The 21,912-nt window shown below is 38.5% G+C and overlaps 1 protein-coding gene across 8 annotated transcripts in view; it reads left to right on the forward strand.

Annotated features, from left to right (window-relative positions):
* SDCCAG8 (SHH signaling and ciliogenesis regulator SDCCAG8) overlaps window positions 1-21,912 on the forward strand; it is a 271,642-nt gene that overhangs the window by 20,360 nt on the left and 229,370 nt on the right. For all 8 annotated transcript variants that reach the window (XM_073216700.1, XM_073216702.1, XM_073216703.1 and 5 more), the window contains exon 5: window positions 15,180-15,305. In XM_073216700.1, coding sequence (XP_073072801.1) covers window positions 15,180-15,305 — 126 coding nt within the window. The remainder of the gene's footprint in view (window positions 1-15,179; window positions 15,306-21,912) is intronic.

Below are 21,912 nucleotides of genomic sequence, written 5' to 3' on the forward strand. Positions count from 1 at the left end.
TCAGCATCTATGGAGATGATCATGTGGTTTTTGTCTTTCTTTTTGTTGATGTGGTGGATGATGTTGATGGATTTTCGAATGTTGTACCATCCTTGCATCCCTGGGATGAACCCCACTTGGTCATGGTGTATGATCCTTTTGATATACTGTTGAATTCTGTTTGCTAATATTTTATTGAGTATTTTTGCATCTACGTTCATCAGGGATATTGGTCTGTAATTTTCTTTTTTGGTGGGGTCTTTTCCTGGTTTTGGTATTAGGGTGATGTTGGCTTCATAGAATGAGTTTGGGAGTATTCCCTCTTCTTCTATTTTGTGGAACACTTTAAGGAGAATGGGTATTATGTCTTCTCTGTGTGTCTGATAAAATTCCAAGGTAAATCCGTCCGGCCCCGGGGTTTTGTTCTTGGGTAGTTTTTTGATTACTGTTTCAATTTCTTTGCTTGTAATTGGTTTGTTTAACTTTTGTGTTTCTTCCTTGGTCAGTCTTGGGAGGTTGTATTTTTCTAGGAAGTTGTCCATTTCTTCTAGGTTTTCCAGCTTGTTGGCATATAGGTTTTCATAGTAGTCTTTAATAATTCTTTGTATTTCTGTGGAGTCTGTCGTGATTTTTCCATTCTCATTTCTGATTATGTTGATTTGTGTTGACTCTCTTTTTCTCTTAATAAGTTGGGCTAGAGGCTTATCTATTTTGTTTATTTTCTCAAAGAACCAGCTCTTGGTTTCGTTGATTTTTGCTATTGTTTTATTCTTCTCAATTTTGTTTATTTCTTCTCTGATCTTTATTATGTCCCTCCTTCTGCTGACTTTAGGCCTCATTTGTTCTTCTTTTTCCAGTTTTAATAATTGTGATGTTAGACTATTCATTTGGGATTGTTCTTCCTTCTTCAAGTGTGCCTGGATTGCTATATACTTTCCTCTTAAGACTGCTTTCGCTGCATCCCACAGAAGTTGGGGCTTAGTGTTGTTGTTGTCATTTGTTTCTATATATTCCTTGATCTCTATTTTGATTTGTTCATTGATCCATTGATTATTTAGTAGCATGTTGTTAAGCCTCCATGTGTTTGTGAGCCTTTTTGTTTTCTTTGTAGAATTTATTTCTACTTTCATACCTTTGTGGTCTGAAAAATTGGTTGGTAGAATTTCAATATTGTGGAATTTACTGAGGCTCTTTTTGTGAGCTAGTATGTGGTCTATTCTGGAGAATGTTCCATGTGCACTTGAGAAGAATGTATATCCTGTTGCTTTTGGATGTAAAGTTCTATAGATGTCTATTAGGTCCATCTGTTCTAGTGTGTTGTTCAGTGCCTGTGTGTCTTTACTTATTTTCTGCCCGGTGGATCTATCCTTTGGGGTGAGTGGTGTGTTGAAGTCTCCTACAATGAATGCATTGCAGTCTATTTCCCTCTTTAGTTCTGTTAGTATTTGCTTCACATATGCTGGTGCTCCTGTATTGGGTGCATATATATTTAGAATGGTTATATCCTCTTGTTGGACTAAGCCCTTTATCATTATGTAGTGGCCTTCTTTATCTCTTGTTACTTTCTTTGTTTTGAAGTCTATTTTGTCTGATATTAGTACTGCAACCCCTGCTTTCTTCTCACTGTTGTTTGCCTGAAATATGTTTTTCCATCCCTTGACTTTTAGTCTATGCTTATCTTTGGGTTTAAGGTGAGTTTCTTGTAAGCAGCATATAGATGGGTCTTGCTTTTTTATCCATTCTATTACTCTATGTCTTTTGATTGGTGCATTAAGTCCATTTACATTTAGGGTGACTATTGAAAGATATGTACTTATTGCCATTGCAGGCTTTAGATTCGTGGTTACCAAAGGTTCAAGGTTAGCTTCTTTAGTATCTTACTGCCTAACTTAGCTCGCTTATTGAGCTGTTGTATACACTGTCTGGAGAGTCTTTTCTTCTCTCCCTTCTTATTCCTCCTCCTCCCTTCTTCATATGTTGTGTGTTTTGTTCTGTGCTCTTTTTAGGGGTGCTCCCATCTAGAGCAGTCCCTGTAGGATGCCCTGTAGAGGTGGTTTGTGGGAAGCAAATTCCCTCAGCTTTTGCTTATCTGGGAATTGTTTGATCCCACCATCATATTTAAATGATAGTCGTGCTGGATACAGTATCCTTGGTTCAAGGCCCTTCTGTTTCATTGCATTAAGTATATCATGCCATTCTCTTCTGGCCTGTAGGGTTTCTGTTGAGAAGTCTGATGTTAGCCTGATTGGTTTTCCTTTATAGGTGACCTTTTTCTCTCTAGCTGCCTTTAAAACTCTTTCCTTGTCCTTGATCCTTGCCATTTTAATTATTATGTGTCTTGGTGTTGTCCTCCTTGGATCCTTTCTGTTGGGGGTTCTGTATAATTCCATGGTCTGTTCGATTATTTCCTCCCCCAGTTTGGGGAAGTTTTCAGCAATTATTTCTTCAAAGACACTTTCTATCCCTTTTCCTCTTTCTTCCTCTTCTGGTATCCCTATAATACGAATGTTTTTCCTTTTGTATTGGTCACATATTTCTCTTAGTGTTGTTTCATTCCTGGAGATCCTTTTATCTCTCTCTATGTCAGCTTCTATACGTTCCTGTTCTCTGGCTTCTATTCCTTCAATGGCCTCTTGCATCTTATCCATTCTGCTTATAAATCCTTCCAGGGATTGTTTCACTTCTGTGATCTCTTTCCTGACATCTGTGATCTCCTTCCGGACTTCATCCCACTGCTCTTGCATTTTTCTCTGCATCTCATCCCACTGCTCTTGCATTTTTCTCTGCATCTCATCCCATTGCTCTTGCATTTTTTTCTGCATCTCTGTCAGCATGTTCATGATTTTTATTTTGAATTCTTTTTCAGGAGGACTAGTTAGGTCTGTCTCCTTCTCAGGTGTTGTCTCTGTGATCTTTGTCTGCCTGTAGTTTTGCCTTTTCATGGTGATAGAGATAGTCTGCAGAGCTGTTACAAGTGACCGCTGGAAGAGCTTCCCTTCTTGTTGGTTTGTAGCCTTTTCCTGGGAGAATAGCGACCTCTAGTGGCTTGTGCTGGGCAGCTGTGCGCAGACAGGGCTTCTGCTTCCTGCCCAGTTGCTTTGGGGTTTATCTCCACTGTTGCTGTGGGCTTGGCCTGGCTGGGGCTGTTCCTCCAAAATGGTGGAGCCCCGTTAGAGGGGGAGCAGCCAGGAGACTATTTATCTCCGTAAGGGGCCTCTGTGCTCCCTGCTGCCCAGGGGGTTAGAGTGCCCAGAGATCCCCAGATTCCCTGCTTCTGGTTTAAGTGACCTGTCCTGCCCCTTTAAGATTTCCAAAAAGCACTCTCCAAACCAAAACAACAACAGCAACAATGAGAGAGGGAACAGAAAGGAAAAAAAAAAGAAAAAACACGCGATTTTTTTTTTTTTTTTCCTCAGGTGCCGGTCCCAGGCACCCGCGCACTGGTCCTGCTGCCCTGTCTCCCTAGCACCAGGGTCCCTGTCCTTTCAAGGCTTCCAAAAAGCACCCACCCACCGGTCCCGCAGGGAAGGAACGCTCAATATTCTTGGTCCTCAGGCACTGGTCCCACGCACCCGCTCACCAGTCCTGCCGCCCTGCCTCCCTAGCACCGGGGTCCCTGTCCCTTCAAGGCTTCCAAAAAGCACTTGGCAAAAAGAGAGAAAAAAAAAAGGGGAAAAACGCGCGATTTCTTCCGTCCTCAGGTGCTGGTCTCAGGCACCCACCCACCGGTCCCACAGGGAAAAATGCGGGATATTCTTTGTCCTCAGGTGCCGGTCCCAGGCACCCGCTCACCAGTCCCGCCGCCCTGCCTCCCTAGCACCGGGGTCCCTGTCCCTTTTAGGCTTCCAAAAAGCACTCGCAGAAAAGAGAAAAAAAAAAGGGGAAAAACGCGCGATTTCCTCTGTCCTCAAGTGCCGGTCTCAGGCACCCGCCCACCGGTCCCGCAGGGAAAAACGGGGGATATTCTTTGTCCTCAGGCGCCGGTCCCAGCCACCCGATCACCAGTCCCGCCACCGTGCCTCCCTAGCACTGGGGTCCCCGTCCCTTCAAGGCTTCCAAAAAGCGCTTGCCAAAAAGAGAAAAAAAAAAAAAAAGGGGAAAAACGCGCGACCTCCTCCGTCCTCAGGCACTGGTCTCAGGCACCCGCCCCCAGGTCTCGCAGGGAGAAACGCGGGATATTCTTTGTCCTCCGGCGCCGTTCCCAGGCACCTCCTCACCGGTCCCGCCACCCTGCCTCCCCAGCAACGGGGGCCCGTCCCTCTAAGGCTTCCAAAAAGCGCTCTCCAAAAAAAAAAAAACTGCTCCAGTTTCTCTCCACCCGCCGGGAGCCGGGGGGAGGGGCGCTCGGGTCCCGCCGGGCTGGGGCTTGTATCTTACCCCCTTCACAAGGCACTGGGTTCTTGCAGGTGTGGATGTGGTCTGGATGTTGTCCCGTGTCCTGTGGTCTCTATTTTAGGAAGATTTTTCTTTGTTATATTTTCATAGCTCTATGTGTTTTTGGGAGGAGATTTCCACTGCTCTACTCACGCCGCCATCTTGGCTCCCTCCCCGAGTTCAATATATTTTAACAAGGAATAACAGAATGGATGTATGTTAAGTGCTTAGAAATACTTTGTTAGTTTGTTTAATTTATAGACTTTGTTTTTTAGATCATTTTTAGGTTTAGAGAAAAATCAGATGGAAAGTACATAAAGGTCCCACATACTCCCCTTAATCCCTTCCGAACAGATTCTCCTGTTATTAACATCATCTGCCAGTGTGGTGCATTTGTATAATTGATGAACCAATATTATTACACTATTATTTACTAAATTCCATAGTTTATATTGGTGTTTACTCTGTCATACATTCTGTAGGTTTTGAAAAATATATAATGAATGGCATGTGTCCACTATTACAGTAGCATACAGGAATAGTTTCACTTCCCTAAAAATCATCTGTGCTCCATTTATTCATGCCCTCTCCTTACCTGCCAACCCCAGGCAACTGCTGATGTTTTACTGTCTCCAGTTTTGCCTTCTCCAGAATGTCATATAGTTGGAATCATACAATTGGTAGCCTTTTCATGTTGGCTTCATTGACTTAGTAGTATGCATGTAAGGTTCCTCCATGTCTTTTCATGGCTTGATGGTTCATTTCCTATTATCACTGAATAATATTCCATTGTGTAGATATAACATAGTTTATTTATCTATTCATCCATTGAAGGATATCTTGCTTGATACCAAGTTTTAGCAAGTATGAATAAAGCTGCTGTAAACATTCACATGTAGGCTTTTGTATGGACATAAATTTTTAACTTGGATAAATAAAAGTGCAATTGCTAACACATGGTAGGGTAGGAGTATGTTTAGTTTTGTAAGAAACTGCCAAACTGTCTTCCAAAGTGACTATACCATTTTAACTTTCCCATCAGCAATGAATAAGAGTTCCTGATGCTCCACATCCTTGCCAGCATTTGGTGGTGTCAGTGTATTGTATTTTAGTATATTAGAAGTGTATATGGTATCTCATGGTTGTTTTAATTTTAATTCATTGATGACTTATAATATTGAACACTATTTTCATATGCTTATTTTACATGTATATACTTTCTTTGATAAAGTATCTGTTCAGGTCTTTTGACCATTTTATAATCAGGTTGTTCATTTTCTTATTGTTAGGATTCTTGGATACCCGTCATTTATCAGCTATGTCTTTTGCAATTCTTTTTTCCCAGTCTGTGGCTTGTCTTTTGATTATCTTAACAGTGTCTTTCACAAAGCAGAAGGTTTTAATTTTAATGAAGTTCAATTTATCATTTTTTCTTTCACTAATTATGCTTTTGATGTTGTATCTATAAAATCATTACTAAATCCAAGGTTACCAATATTTTTTCCTTTCTTCTTTTAGGTAGTTTATAATTTTGTTTTACATTTAGATCTGTGCTCCATTTTGAGTTAATTTTTGTATAAGATGTAAGATCTGTGTCTGGATTCTTTTTTTTTTCTTCGCATGTGGGTATCCAGTTGTTTCAGCACCATTTGTTCAAAAGATTATTTCCATTGAATTGCCTTTACCCCTTTGTCAAGAGTTGACTATGATTGTGTGAGTCTCCTTCTGTGCTAACTATTCTGCTCTATTGACCTATTGGTTTATTCTTTGACAAGTACCATGCTGTCTTGATTATTGGAACTTTAGAGTAAGTCTTGAAGTCTGGTAGTATTAATCCTCCAACTTTGTTCTTCTCATTTGATATTGTGTTACTATTCTAGGACTTTTGCCTCTCTGTAAATCATATGTAAATATTCACAAAATAACATGCTGCGATTTTGATTGGGATTATGTTGAATCCATAGGTCTAGTTTGGAAAAACTGACATTTTGACAATATTACTTTTCCTGTTCATGTACCTGGAATTTCTCTCTCTTTATTTAGGTATTCCTTGATTCATTCTTCATAGTTTTTTGGTTTTCCTCACACAGGTCTTGAATATATTTTGTGAGATTTATACCTACATATTTCATTATTTTGGTGTTAATGTAATGACTGATAATATTGAACACTATTTTCATATGCTTATTTTACATGTATATACTTTCTTTGATAAAGTATCTGTTCAGGTCTTTTGACCATTTTATAATCAGGTTGTTCATTTTCTTATTGTTAGGATAAGATAACGGTTTTCCTCATACAGGTCTTGAATATATTTTGTGAGATTTATACCTACATATTTCATTATTTTGGTGTTAATGTAAATGGCATTGTGTTTTTAGTTTCAAATACCAATTATTCATTATAATATATAAGAAAACAATTGACTTGTTTATTAGCTTGGTAATCTGCTTGTAACTCATTCTAGCAGCGTTTTTGATTCTTTGAGATTTTATTCATAGACAGTCATGTCATCTGTGAATAAAGACAGATGTCTTTTTAAAACATTTCTTCCTTCCCAATATGTATAGCTTTTATTTCCTTTTCTTGTCTTGTTTCATTAACTAGGACTTGTAGTAGGATGTTGAATAGGAGTGATGAAAGGGAAAATCCATTTCTTATTCTTATTCTTAGTGGAAAGCCATCTATTGTTTCACCATTAAGTATGATGTTAGTTGTATATTATTTGAGGATGTTTCCCACTATTCCTAGTTTTTTCAGAGTTTTTATCTACTGGATTTTATCACTTGCTTTTTCTGTATCTATGATCTGCATATGACCGTATGATTTTTCCTTTCTGACTTGTTGATGTGGTGGATTACATTAATTGATTTTTAATTATTAAACAAACCTTGTATACCTAGAATAAATCCCGTTTGGTCCTATTGTATTATTCTTTTTACACCTTATTGTGTTTGATTTGCTAATATTTTGATGAGGAATTTTATATCTGTGTTCATGAGGTATATTGGTCTGTTGTTTTCTCCTCCTGTAGTATCTTCACCTGGTTTGGATATTAGGGTAATGGTGGCCTCATAGAATGAGTTACAAGGTATTACCTCTGGTATTTATGGAAGATATTATAGAGAGTTAGTATAATTGTTTCTTAAATGCTTGGTAGAATTCACCAGTGAACCAATGGTGGGCCTGGTGCTTTGTGTTTTAAAAAATTATTGATTATTCATTCAATTTATTTAATAGATGTAGGCCTGATTATATGTTTCTCCTGTGCGTTTTCGTATATTGGTTTTCAAGGAATTGGTCCATTTTATCTAGGTTATCAAATTTATAGGCATAGAGTTATTGATAGTATTGCTTTATTATCCTTTTAATGTCCATAGGATCTGTAGTGGTGACCCCTTTTTCATTTCTAATTTTAGTAATTTGTGTCTTTTCTTTTTTTTTCTTAAGTTAGCCTGGCTAGCGTCATATAAATAACCCCAGTTATTTAGGCTCTGGTAAAATAGTTTCGCTTGAGGCAGTTCTTGTTAAGAACAGAATGCTTTGGGCCTATTTTAGAATGGCTTCTTGCCCTCTCCCATTAGAAGCTGCATGAGCGGATTCTTCTCCATTTTCCCTGTGACCTCAGTTCTCTTTGATGGATCTTAGGAGAGTGGTTGATTTTTCAGTTTGTTTGGCCTTTTTTCTGTTGTGAAGATGGGAGTGATGTCTTCCAAGCTCATAGTATGCCATGCGCCAAATTGAAAGTTTGCAGTATTCTTTTAAATTACAGCTTGTTTTTTTTTCTGAATAAAGTAACTGAAAGGAATTTGCATATACTGATAATAGTTTTTTATTACACTGGTAATGAAGTTGAAATATTATACCATTTGTATATGGATATTTCTTACATTGTTTCAGAGAGTGAGATGCCACTCACGAGCTAGTCTACTTATTGTATATTTGTAATTCTTTATACTATATCCTGCAAGGCTGAGGAAACACTCCAGTAAACTATTTCACTCATAATTTCCCTCCATCTGCCAACCAGTTCATTGATAATTGTTGTTAACTTTCCATGCCTTCTATCTCAGAGTGTTCTATTAATTAATCCTCTGTCAGTTTACAACAAGTTATTGGCATTTGAGAATGAGTACAATATATCTTACCTTATTTTCCAGCAGTTGAGATTTTATCATAGACAATAGTCACCTGTGATTAGTCTTTTTTTATTTATTTAATTTATTTTCTAATTTTTATTTTTTATTTTGGTATCATTAATCTACAATTACATGAGGAACATTATGTTTACTAGACTCCCCTCATCACCAAGCACCACCCCCAAAAACCCCATAGCAGTCACTATCCATCAGCACAGTAAGATGCTGTAGAACCACTACTTGTCTTCTCTGTGTTGTACAGCCCTCCCTGTGCCCCCCACCTACATTATACATGCTAATCATAATATACCATTTCTTTTTTTCCCCCCCTTATCCATTCCTTCCCACCCATCCTCCACAGTACCTTTCCCTTTAGTAACTCTTAGTCCTTTCTTGGGTGCTGTGAGTCTGCTGCTGTTTGGTTCCTTTGTTGTTACACTCCACATATGAGTGAAATAATTTGATACTTGTCTTTCTCTGCCTGGCTTATTTCACTGAGCATAATACCCTCTAGCTCCATCCATGTTGTTGCAAATGGTAGGATTGGTTTTCTTCTTATGGCTGAATAATATTCCATTGTGTATATGTACCACATCTTCTTTATCTGTTCATCTACTGATGAACACTTAGGTTGCTTCCATTTCTTGGCTTTGTAAATAGTACTGTGATAAACATAGGGGTGCATATGTCTTCTTGAAACTGGGCTCCTTCATTCTTAGGGTAAATTCCTAGGAGTGGAATTCCTGGGTCAAATGGTAAGTCTATTTTGAGCATTTTGAGGAAACTCCATACTGCTTTCCACAATGGTTGAATTAGTTTACATTCCCACCAGCCGTGTAGGAGGGTTCCCCTTTCTCCACATCCTTGCCAACATTTGTTGTTGTTTGTCTTCTGGATGATGGCCATCCTAACTGGTGTGAGGAGATATCTCATTGTGGTTTTAATATGCATGTCTCTGATGAGTAGCAATGTGGAGCACCTTTTCATGTCTCTTTTGGCCATCTGAATTTCTTCTTTGGTGAACTATCTGTTCAGCTGCTCTGCCCATTTTTTAATTGGATTATTTGCTTTTTGTTTGTTGAGGTGTGTGAGCTCTTTATATATTCTGGATGTGAACCCTTTATCAGATCTGACATTTATGAATATATTCTCCCATACTGTAGGATGCCTTTTTGTTCTATTGGTGATGTCCTTTGCTGTACAGAAGCTTTTCAGCTTGATATTGTCCCACTTGTTCATTTTTTACTTTTGTTTCCCTTGCCCAGGGAGATATGTTCATGAAGAGGTCGCTCATGTTTATGTCCAAGAGAATTTTTTGCCTATGCTTTTTTCTAAGAGATTTATGGTTTCATGACTTACATTCAGATCTTTGATCCATTTTGAATTTACTTTTGTGTATGGGGTTAGACAGTGATCCTGTTTCATTCTCTTACATGTAGCTGTCCAGGTTTGCCAGCACCATCTGTTGAAGAGACTGTCTTTTCCCCATTGTATGTCCATGACTCCTTTAACATATATTAGTTGACCATATATGTCTGGGTTAATATTTGGACTCTTTATTCAGTTCCACTGGTCTGTGGCTCTGTTCTTTTTCCAGTACCAAATTGTCTTGATTACTGTGGCTTTGTAGTAGAGCATGAAGTTGGGGAGCAAGATCCCCCCCCAGTTTATTCTTCCTTCTGAGGATTGCTTTGGCTATTCGGGGTCTTTGGTGTTTCCATATGAATTTTTGAACTATTTGTTCCAGTTCATTGAAGAATGCTGTTAGTAATTTGATAGGGATTGCATTGAATCTGTATATTGCTTTGGGCAGAGTGGCCATTTTGACAATATTAATTCTTCCTAGCCAGGAGCATGGGATGAGTTTCCATTTGTTAGTGTCTTCTTTAATTTCTCTTAAAGTGTCTTGTAGTTTTCAGGGTATAGGCCTTTCACTTCCTTGGTTAGGTTTATTCCTAGGTATTTTATTCTTTTTCATGCTATTGTGAATGGAATTGTTTTCCTGATTTCTCTTTCTATTAGTTCATTGTTAGTGTATAGGAAAGCCACAGATTTCTGTGTGTTAATTTTGTATCCTGTAACTTTGCTGAATTCCGATATTAGTTCTAGTAGTTTTGGAGTGGAGTCTTTAGGGTTTTTTATGTACAATATCATGTCATCTGCAAATAGTGAAAGTTTGACTTCTTCTTTACCAATTTGGATTCCTTGTATTTCTTTATTTTGTCTGATTGTTGTGGCTAAGACCTCCAGTACTGTAAGTTGTTGAATAACAGTGGGGAGAGTGGGCATCCCTGTCTTGTTCCCGATCTTAGAGGAAAAGGTTTCAGCTTCTCACATGTTAAGTGTGATGTTAGCTGTGGGTTTGTCATATATGGCCTTTATTATGTTGAGGTACTTCCCCTCTATATGCATTTTGTTGAGAGTTTTTACCATGAATCATTGTTGAATTTTGTCCAATTCTTTTTCAGCATCTATAGAAACGATCATGTGGTTTTTGTCCTTCTTTTTGTTGATGTGGTAGATGATGTTGATGGATTTTTTAATGTTGTACCATCCTTGCATCCCTGAGATGAATTCCACTTGGTCATGGTGTATGATCCTCCTGATGTATTTTTGAATTCAGTTTGCTAATATTTTGTTGAGTATTTTTGCATCTATTTTCATCACGCATATTGGTCTGTAATTTTCTGTTTTTGTTGTGTCTTTTACTGGTTTTGGTATTAGAGTGATACTGGCTTCATACAATGAGTTTGGAAGTATTCCCTCCTCTAAGTTTTTTGGAAAACGTTAAGGAGAATGGATATTATGTCTCTTCTATATGTCTGATAAAATTCAGCGGTGAATCCATCTGGACCAGGGGTTTTGTTCTTGGGTAGATTTTTTTATTACCGAGTCAATTTCTTTGCTGGTAATTGGTCTGTTTAGATTCTCTGTTTCTTCCTTGGTCAGTCTTGGAAGGTTGTATTTTTCAAAGAAGTTGTCCATTTCTTCTAGGTTTTCCAGCTTGTTAGCATGTAATTTTTTGTAGTATTCTCTAATGATTCTTTGTATTTCTGTGGTGTCCGTCGTGATTTTTCCTTTCTCATTTCTGATTGTTGATGTATGTAGATTCTCTTTTCCTCTTAATATGTCTGGCTAGGGGCTTATGTATTTTGTTTATTTTCTCAAAGAACTAGCTCCTGGTTTCATTGATTTTTTTTCTATTGTTTTATTCTTCTCAATTTTATTTATTTCTTCTCTGATCTTTATTATGTCCCTCCTTCTGCTGACATTGGTCCTCATTTGTTCTTCTTTTTCAATCTCAATAACTGTGACTTTAGACTATTCATTTGGTATTGTTCTTCCTTCTTTAAATGTGCCTGAATTGGTATATACTTTCCTCTTAGAACTCCCTTCACTGCGTCCCATAGAAGGTGGGGCTTTGTGTTGTTGTTGTCATTTGTCTCATATATTGCTTCATCTCTATTTTAATTTGGTCATTGATCCATTGATTATGTAGGAGCATGTTGCTGAGCCTCCATGTGTTTGTGAGCCTTTTTGTTTTCTTTGTAAAATTTATTTTTAGTTTTATACCTTTGTAGTCTGAGAGGTTGGTTGGTAGAATTTCAATCTTTTTGAATTTACTGAGGCTCTTTTTGTGGCCTAGTATGTTGTCTATTCTGGAAAATATTCCATGTGCACTTGAGAAGCATGTGTATCCTGCTCTTTTGGGCGTAGAGTTCTTAGATGTCTATTAGGTCCATCTGTTCTAGTGTGTTTTTCAGTGCCTCTGTGTCCTTACTTATTTTCTGTCTGGTGGATCTGTCCTTTGGAGTGAGTGGTGTTTTGAAGTCTCCTAAAATGAATGCATTGCATTCTATTTCCTCCTTTAATTGTGTTAGTATCTGTTTCACATATGTTGGTGCTCCTGTATTGGGTGCATATATATTTATAATGGTTATATCCTCTTTTTGGACTGACTCCTTTATCATTATGTAATGTCCTTTATCTCTTGTTACTTTCTTTATTTTGAAGTCTATTTTGTCTGATACTAGTACTGCAACAGCTGCTTTTTTCTTCCTGTTGTTTGCATGAAATATCTTTTTCCATCCCTTAACTGTCTGTGTGTGTCTTTGGGTTTGAGATGAGTCTCTTGTAAGCAGCCCATAGATGGGTCTTGCTTTTTTATCCATTCTATTACTCTGTGTCTTTTGATTGGTGCATTCAGGCCATTTACATTTAGGGTGATTATTGAAAGATATGTACTCATTGCCATTGCAGGCTTTATATTTGTGGTTACCAAAGGTTCAAGGTTAGCTTCTTTAGTATCTTACTGCCTAACTTAACTCACTTATTGAGCTATTATAGACAGTGTCTTGTGGTTCTTTATTTCTCTCATTTCTTATTCCTCCTCCTCCATTCTTTATATGTTAGGTGTTTTATTCTGTACTCTTTTGTGTTTCTTTTGACTGCTTTTGTGAGTAGTTGATTTTATCTTTTGCCTTTAGTTAGTATTTTGTTGGTCTTCTTTCTTTGCTGTGATTTTATTTTCTCTGGTGACAGCTATTTAGCCTTAGGAGTGCTTCTGTTTACAGCAGTCCCTTTAAAATACCCTGTAGAGGTGGTTTGTGAGAGGCAAATTCCCTCAACTTTTGCTTGTCTGGGAATTATTTAATCCCTTCTTCATATTTAAATGATAATCATGCTGGATACAGTATTCTTAGTTCAAGGCTGTTCTGTTTCATTGCATTAAATATATCATGCCATTCTCTTCTGGGCTATAAGGTTTCTGTTGAGAAGTCTGATAGCCTGATGGGTTTTCCTTTGTAGGTGACCTTTTTTCTCTCTCTGGCTGCCTTTAATACTCTGTTCTTGTCCTTGCTCTTTGCCATTTTAATTATTATGTGTCTTGGTGTTGTCCTCCTTTGGTCCCTTCTGTTGGGAGATCTGTGGGCTTCTGTGATCTGAGAGACTTTTTCCTCCCCCAGTTTGGGGAAGTTTTCAGCTATTATTTCTTCAAAGAGACTTTCTATCCCTTTTTCTCTCTCTTCTTCTTCCGGTACCCCTATAATGCAGATATTGTTCCATTTGGATGGTCACACACTTCTGTTAATATTCTTTCATTCCTGTGCATCATTTTATCTCTGTGTGCCTCAGCTTCTCAGTGTCCCTGTTCTCTGATTTTTATTCCATTAACGGCCTCTTGCACCTCATCCAGTCTGCTCTTAAGTCCCTCCAGAGATTGTTTTATTTCTGTATTCTCCTTCCTAACTTGATCCTTTAGCTCTTGCATATTTCTCTGCAGGTCCATCAGCATGGTTATGACCTTTATTTTGAATTGTTTTTCAGGAAGATTGGTTAAATCTATCTCCCCAGGCTCCCTCTTGGGGGTTGTCTGGGTAATTCTGTACTGGATCCAATTCTTCCGCCTTTTCATGGTGAAAGAAGTATTTGTAGGCAGTTGGCGTGTGTGTCAGCTGGGAGAACAACGTCCTTTCCTGTGCCTTGCCCTTCTCCACTGCCTGTGCTGGTTACCGCACATGGGGAGCAGCTTCCAGTTTTATTTCCTGAGCCACCACGGGCAGTGCTGCTGTCAGGGCAGCCCAGTGCCCTATGGGGAGTGTCAGGCGCTCCAGGTGTGCTCTCATGCAAGAATGGTGACCCTTTGTGCCCTGTCCCAGCTTCCTCTGTGTGTGCTGTGTTTCTGCACGCCACTGGGGCCTCTGAGTCTGGCCCAGGTGGGTGTGGAGGAGGCTCTGGGTGGCCGCTGTGGGCGCGGCTGCTCTCAGGCCACTCCCCTGCTGTGACAGGGCTGCGCGGGAGGGGGAATGGACAGGAGGCTGTGTATCACCATGAGGGCCTTCAGAGCTGCGTTTCCTCCCAGGGGGCTGGGGCGCCTGAAATTCCCTGGGATTCTCAGCTGCTGGACTGACTGTGCCGGGACAGTTCCATCCAGCTGTGGAGTCCCTGTCTCTTTAAGACTTGCAAAAAGCACTCGTTTTTTTTTTCCTTGGGGGTGCCGGCTGCGGGTACCCACTTGCAGGTTTTACTGTCTGTTTCCCTGATACCAGCACACCACGCACTGTGTGTCTGTGCTCCCGGTGTGGATGGCTAGGGCTGGGTGTTTAGAATTCCTGGGTTTCCTCTCCCTCCCCACTCCAACTCCTCTCCTCCCGCTGGGGATCTAGGGTAGGGGTAATGCTTGGATCCTGCTGGGCTGGGGCTTGTATCTTACCCCCTTCATGAGGTGCTGAGTTCTCGCAGATGTACATGTAGCTTGACTGTTGTACTGTATCTTCTAGCCTCTCTTTTAGGAATAGTTGTACTTTTATTTTCAAAAATATATATGGTTTTGGGAGGAGATTTCCACTGCCCTACTCGTGCCACCATCTTGGCTCCTCCTCTCTGTGATCAGTCTTTTTTAAATATTCTTTTAGATAACCTCTTTAATAAGGCTTTTCTTTAAGCCTACAAAAAAATTGTCATAAACCACACACTTCTGTGATAAGGCCCTCTCCTACATTCTCCCATCCTTCTCTTTGTTAGCTAATGTTTCAATTACTTTGTCTAAATATAACTATAATATTTCAGAAGATATAGACATAAGTCTTCCACACTTTATGTCATGTTGTTCGTCTAGTAATCAACAAATAAAAGCATTACTTAAAAATGTTTAATTTATTTGGTATTTGTTTCTGCTTTTTAAAGGAGGAACTCTCTGGAATGAAAAACCGGGTACAAGTTGTCGTGCTTGAAAATGAAAGGCTCCAACAAGAGCTGAAATCTCAAGGACAAGAGGGAGCAATGAGGGAGCAAACACTTCTGGATGCATCTGTGAGCATTTTTTAAAACTATATATTTTAGTTTGAATGTTCCCTTCTTACATCCCCCTACTCCCCACCCTCAAACCTTTTCTAAACAACTGAGATTCTCTCTCTGAAGTTTGGCAAAAGTATTTTTCTGGTACTTGTGTGGGGCCTCAAAAATTAAAATTCACAGTGGTGCAAGGAATCTTCAAATGAAATGCTATAGTCATGTCTAATATTTACTCCAGTTTCCTCTCTGAGAATACTGTTGCAACATAATGAGTTACAAGAAATAGATATTTGATCATTCAGGTGGCCAAAATACATCACTCAGATACATCTGGTCTTCATCCACCGTCCCTGAAAAATGGCTTCAGGATCATAAAGGTGAAATGGGTGTCTTGTGAAGTTAATGAGAGACTTTTTTATCCCACTTGAGGGTGTGGGCTGGAGGTTGAATCAGCCAGTGGCCAGTGATTTAGTCATTAATGACTATGTAATGAAACCTTCATAAAAAACCAGGAGAAGAGCATTTTGCTCCCTCTCTCTTTTACATCCTGCTTCTCTGTTAAAGAGAGCTCCAATGCTTGGGGAATCAGAATGTTTCTGCATGTGCCACCCAGCCAAGCCCCAAGTTCCATGATAGAAGAATAGGAGTCCTTTATTTGGGACCTTCTCCTATGTATATCTTCATCTAGCTGTTAAATTGTATCCTTTATTAAACTGGTATTCCTAAGTGTTTTCCTGAGTTCTGTGAGCTGCTCTAGCAAATTAATTGAACCTAAGTGAAAGGACATGGAACCTCCATTCTGTAGTGAGTAGGTCAGAAGTACAGGCAATAGTCTGGGGCTTGGCATGGGTGTCTGGATGGGGAGGTTGGGATTGGGGAGGGCAGTCTTGAAGGTCAGAGCCCTTAACCTGGAGAACTTTATCTGCTGTCTCCAGACAGACAGCATCAGAACTGAGTTGAGTTCTCAGACACCATTCTGAGTTCTCAGACACCATGCTGGTGTTTGAGAATTGCTTGGTGTTGTGAGTGGGGACACCTTCTCTCTTCTCTGTTCCCCTCCACACACCCAGCACAACACAGACACATTGAATCTGTCCAGAAACCGTAAAGGAACCATTTGTGTTTTTCTGTATGTAAAGAGCAGGTTTAAGAGCAGGAAGTATGTTAGAGGAAGGACTATATTAAATCCAGAAATTATTCAGAACTTTAGCTTAGATTTCAGTTATATTTCTATAAATTTTCCTTGAGTTTTGAGTTCCTAAGCCAAACTAGCAACACTGTGTAGCAGAAAGAACACTGGGCTGAGGATCCAAGAATCAAAACGTCAGTCTTCCCATTGTTCCTAACAAGCTGGGTGTTTAGCGTGGATTATAGAGCTTTCAAACAAGGCTTAACATTATGGGTCCTCTGTTTGCTTATTGGCTATTTGGGAAGATTCACCCAGTTCTCAGTCTTTAACGTGAATAACAGTCACTTTGGATACTTGTCAATGCAGATTTCTGAGCTCTATATCCTCCTAGTCTAACTGATTTGGTCTGCGTTGACTTCTTGAGTCAATAGTGTGAATTTTTAACCAGTTGCATACATAATTTCAATATCAGTGGACCACATATTGAAGAACAGTGGATTAGCTGATCCCTATAATTCTGACACAAAATTCTTGTGATCATATTTAAATAGTGTTTGAACTTAACATCTCCTTTTGACTTGTCAGAGATGCTTCTGCCTTCAAAATGTTTGTCATTCCTTTGCTACAGGACACAGTTAATTGCCACTTGTTCTGCTTTTTGAGATAAACTCAACATTCCATGGGGAAGTTTTCATATTTGTCTGTTGCAGCTTTACTTTGCAATGGATTTTAGTGATTTTTCTGTTAAGAAAAAATATGAGTGTCTTCATGCTTTGTTCCTGAAGTGCTTTTATTTCTCCTACCTGATGTTTCATTTGTAATCCTTGAGTTCTGTGTTATAATTAGAAGTAGCTCATTGTGTTAACTCTGAATAATAAAGTGGGCTGATTAGTATTGCAGTTTATTTTTCTGCAGTTACATTTCAGTTTGTGATCAGCTATTTTCCCTTCACAATATGACTTTTTCTGAATACTTCTGTTATTATATTATGAATATTAGTTGTTAAAATTCCATCTTAGTGGTTTATTAGTTATTCTTTTGATGTCAACTCAAAGATGATATGGCCATATGAAAAGTACTTACAAGTAGCTCATTTTAAAAAATAAACATATCCTTTTGCTTTCCTTCCAACTATGTAGTCACTTAGCCAACAGTGACACAGTTATTCATAGTCTTCAATATTTATACAGTGGCAAGGAAGCAGAGGAAAGAGAAATGAAGTGAGAAAGGAAATTGGGAGATGTTAAGTTCAAACACTATTTAAATATGATCACAAGAATTTTGTGTCAGAATTATAGGGATCAGCTAATCCACTGTTCTTTAATGTGTGGTCCAATGATATTGAAATGATGTGTCCAGCTGGTTAAAAATTCACACTATTGACTCAAGAACTCAAGTGAATCAGAGGGCAAGAGAAGTGAGTAATGCAGAAGGGGAAGGAAATGATGATAAAAAACACACATGCTTTGCCACATGAGCAAAGGAAACTTACTAAAGAAAACTGCAGCCATAATAATAGCAAAAGCAAAGTCATAGAAAGGATTTTGTTTCAGACATGTACCTGAGCTAAAATATGATGCAAATAATCAAGTGATGATTGCAGATGAGTCAGGTGACCCTGATAACAATTTTAATGTTAGTCTTATTTGTTATAAAATCACCCCCAGTTCTTGTGTAGGTGAATTGAGGGATTTCAGCAACCTATGCTGAAATATTACAATAAATATTTCATAATATTAACATAAATTTATGTTAACATAATATTAACATAAGTTAAACTTTTAAAAATATTTTAAACAGAACAAAGATATGATCTTCCTTTTCTGAATTATTTTAAATGAATCTGTTAGAATGTTAATGGTAGATCTTGCCAAAGCCATTGGCAGATTTTTTTTTCTACTTCTGTTTTTTTTTCTTATTTATTTATTTATTCATTCATTTATTTGTTTATTTATTTATTTATTTTTTAGTTTAAAAAAAATTTTGTTATCATTAATCTACAATTACATGAAGAACATTATGTTTACTAGGCTCTCCCCTACCCCAAGTTCCCCCCATAAACCCCATTACAGTCACTGTCCATCAGCATAATAAGATGTTGTAGAATCACTACTTGTCTTCTCTGTGTTGCACAGAACTCACCATGCCCTCCCCCACTTTAAACATGTTAATCATAATACCCCCTTTCTTCTTCCCCACCCTTATCCCTCCCTACCCTCCCATTCTCCCCAGCCTCTTTCCCTTTGGTAACTGTTAGTCCATTCTTGGGTTCTGTGATTCTGCTGCTGTTTTGTTCCTTCGGTTTTTCCTGGTTCTTATACTCCACATGTGAGTGAAATCATTTGGTACCTGTCTTTCTCTGCCTGGCTTATTTCACTGAGCATAATACCCTCTAGCTCCATCCATGTTGTTGCAAATGGTATAATTTGTTTTCTTCTTATGGCTGAGTAATATTCCATTGTGTATATGTACCACATCTTCTTTATCCATTCATCTACTGATGGACACTTAGGTTGCTTCCATTTCTTGGCTATTGTAAATAGTGCTGCAATAAACATAGGGGTGCATCTGTCTTTTTCAAACTGAAGTGCTGCATTCTAAGGGTAAATTCCTAGAAGTGGAATTTCTGGGTCAAATGGTAAGTCTATTTTGAGCATTTTGAGGAACCTCCATACTGCTTTCCACAATGGATGAACTAATATACATTCCCACCAACAGTGTAGGAGGGTTCCCCTTCCTCCACAACCTCGCCAACATTTGTTGTTGTTTGTCTTTTCGATGATGGCGATCTTTACTGGTGTGAGGTGATATCTCATTGTGGTTTTAATTTTTAATTTGCATTTCTCTGATAACTAGCGATGTGGAGCATCTTTTCATGTGTCTGTTGGCCATCTGAATTTCTTCTTCAGAGAACTGTCTGTTCAGCTCCTCTGCCCATTTTTTAATTGGGTTGTTTGTTTTTTGTTTGTTGAGGTGTGTGAGCTCTTGATATATTTTGGATGTCAATCCTTTATTGGATCTGTCATTAATGAATATATTCTTCCATACTGTAGGATACCTTTTTGTTCTATTGATGGTGTCCTTTGCTGTACAGAAGCTTTTCAGCTTGATATAGTCCCACTGGTTCATTTTTGCTTTTGTTTCCCTTGCCTGGGGAGATATGTTCATGAAGAAGTCACTCATGTTTATGTCCATGAGTTTTTTGCCTATGTTTTTTTCTAAGAGTTTTATGGTTTCATGACTTACATTCAGATCTTTGATCCATTTTGAATTTACTTTTATGTATGGGGTTAGACAGTGATCCTGTTTCATTCTCTTACATGTAGCTGTCCAGGTTTGCCAGCACCATCTGTTGAAGAGACTGTCTTTTCCCCATTGTATGTCCATGGCTCCTTTATCATATATTAACTGGCCATATATGTTTGGGTTAATGTCTAGAATCTCTGTTCTGTTCCACTGGTCTGTGGGTCTGTTCTTGTTCTAGTACCAAATTGTCTTGATTACTGTGGCTTTGTAGTAGAGCTTGAAGTTGGGGAGCGAGATCCCCCCCAGTTTATTCTTCCTTCTCAGGATTCCTTTGGCTATTCGGAGTCTTTGGCGGTTCCATATGAATTTTTGAACTATTTGTTCCAGTTCATTGAAGAATGCTGTTGGTAATTTGATAGGGATTGCATCGAATCTGTATATTGCTTTGGGCAGGATGGCCATTTTGACAATATTAATTCTTCCTAGCCAGGAGCATGGGATGTGTTTCCATTTGTTAGTGTCCTCTTTAATTTCTCTTAAGAGTGTCTTGTAGTTTTCAGGGTATAGGTCTTTCCCTTCCTTGGTTAGGTTTATTCCTAGGTATTTTATTATTTTTATTGCTCTTGTGAATGGAACTGTTTTCCTGATTTCTCTTTCTATTAGTTCATTGTTAGTGTATAGGAAAGCCACAGATTTCTGTGTGTTAATTTTGTATCCTGCAACTTTGCTGAATTCCAATATTAGTTCTAGTAGTTTTGGAGTAGAGTCTTTTTTATGTACAATATCATGTCATCTGCAAATAGTGACAGTTTCACTTCTTCTTCACCAATCTGGATTCCTTGTATTTCTTTGTTTTGTCTGATTGCCCTGGCTAGGACCTCCCGTACTACGTTGAATAACAGTGGGGAGAGTGGGCATCCCTGTCTTGTTCCCGATATCAGAGGAAAAGCTTTCAGCCTCCCGCTGTTCAGTATGATGTTAGCTGTGGGTTCATCATATATGTCCTTTATTATGATGAGGTACTTGCCCTCTATACCCATTTTGTTGAGAGTTTTTATCATGAATGAATGTTGAATTTTGTTGAATGTTTTTCAGCATCTATGGACATTATCATATGGTTTTTGCCTTTCATTTTGTTGATGTGGTGGATGATGTTGATGGATTTTTGAATGTTGTACCATCCTTGCATCCCTGGGATGAATCCCACTTGGTCATGGTGTATGATCCTCTTGATGTATTTTGAATTTGGTTTGCTAATATTTTGTTGAGTATTTTTGCATCTACGTTCATCAGTGATATTGGTCTGTTGTTTTCTTTTCTGGTGAGGTCTTTGCCTGGTTTTTGTATTAGGGTGTTGTTGCCTTCATAGAATGAGTTTGGGAGTATTCCCTCCTCTTCTATTTTTTGGAAAACTTTAAGGAGAATGGGTATTATATCTTCTCTGTATGTCTGATAAAATTCCGAGGTAAATCCGTCCAGCCCCGGGGTTTTGTTCTTGGGTAGTTTTTTGATTACCGTTTCAATTTCGTTGCTGGTAATTGGTCTGTTTAGATTTTCTGTTTCTTCCTTGGTCAGTCTTGGGAGGTTGTATTTTTCTAGGAAGTTGTCCATTTCTTCTAGGTTTTCCAGCTTGTTGGCATATAGGTTTTCATAGTAGTCTTTAATAATTCTTTGTATTTCTGTGGAGTCTGTTGTGATTTTTCCATTCTCATTTCTGATTTTGTTGATTTGTGTTGATTCTCTTTTTCTCTTAATAAGTTTGGCTAGAGGCTTATCTATTTTGTTTATTTTCTCAAAGAACCAGCTCTTGGTTTCATTGATTTTTGCTATTGTTTTATTCTTCTCAATTTTATTTATTTCTTCTCTGATCTTTATTATGTCCCTCCTTCTGCTGACGTTAGGCCTCATTTGTTCTTCTTTTTCCTATTTTGATAATTGTGACGTTAGACTATTCAGTTGGGTTTGTTCTTCCTTCTTTAAATATGCCTGGGGTGGTATATACTTTCCTCTTAACACTGCTGTCGCTGCGTCCCACAGAAGCTCGGGCTTTGTGTTGTTGTCATTTATTTCTATATATTGCTGGATCTCCATTTTAATTTGGTCATTGATCCATTGACTATTTAGAAGCCTGTTGTTATGCCTCCATGTGTTCGTGAGCCTTTTTGCTTTCTTTTTACAATTTATTTCTAGTTTTATACCTTTGTGGTCTGAAAAGTTGGTTGGTGGAATTTCAATCTTTTGGAATTTACT

This window comes from Manis javanica, chromosome 11 (genome assembly GCF_040802235.1).
Source record: "Manis javanica isolate MJ-LG chromosome 11, MJ_LKY, whole genome shotgun sequence".
Classification (NCBI taxonomy): Eukaryota; Metazoa; Chordata; class Mammalia; order Pholidota; family Manidae; genus Manis; species Manis javanica.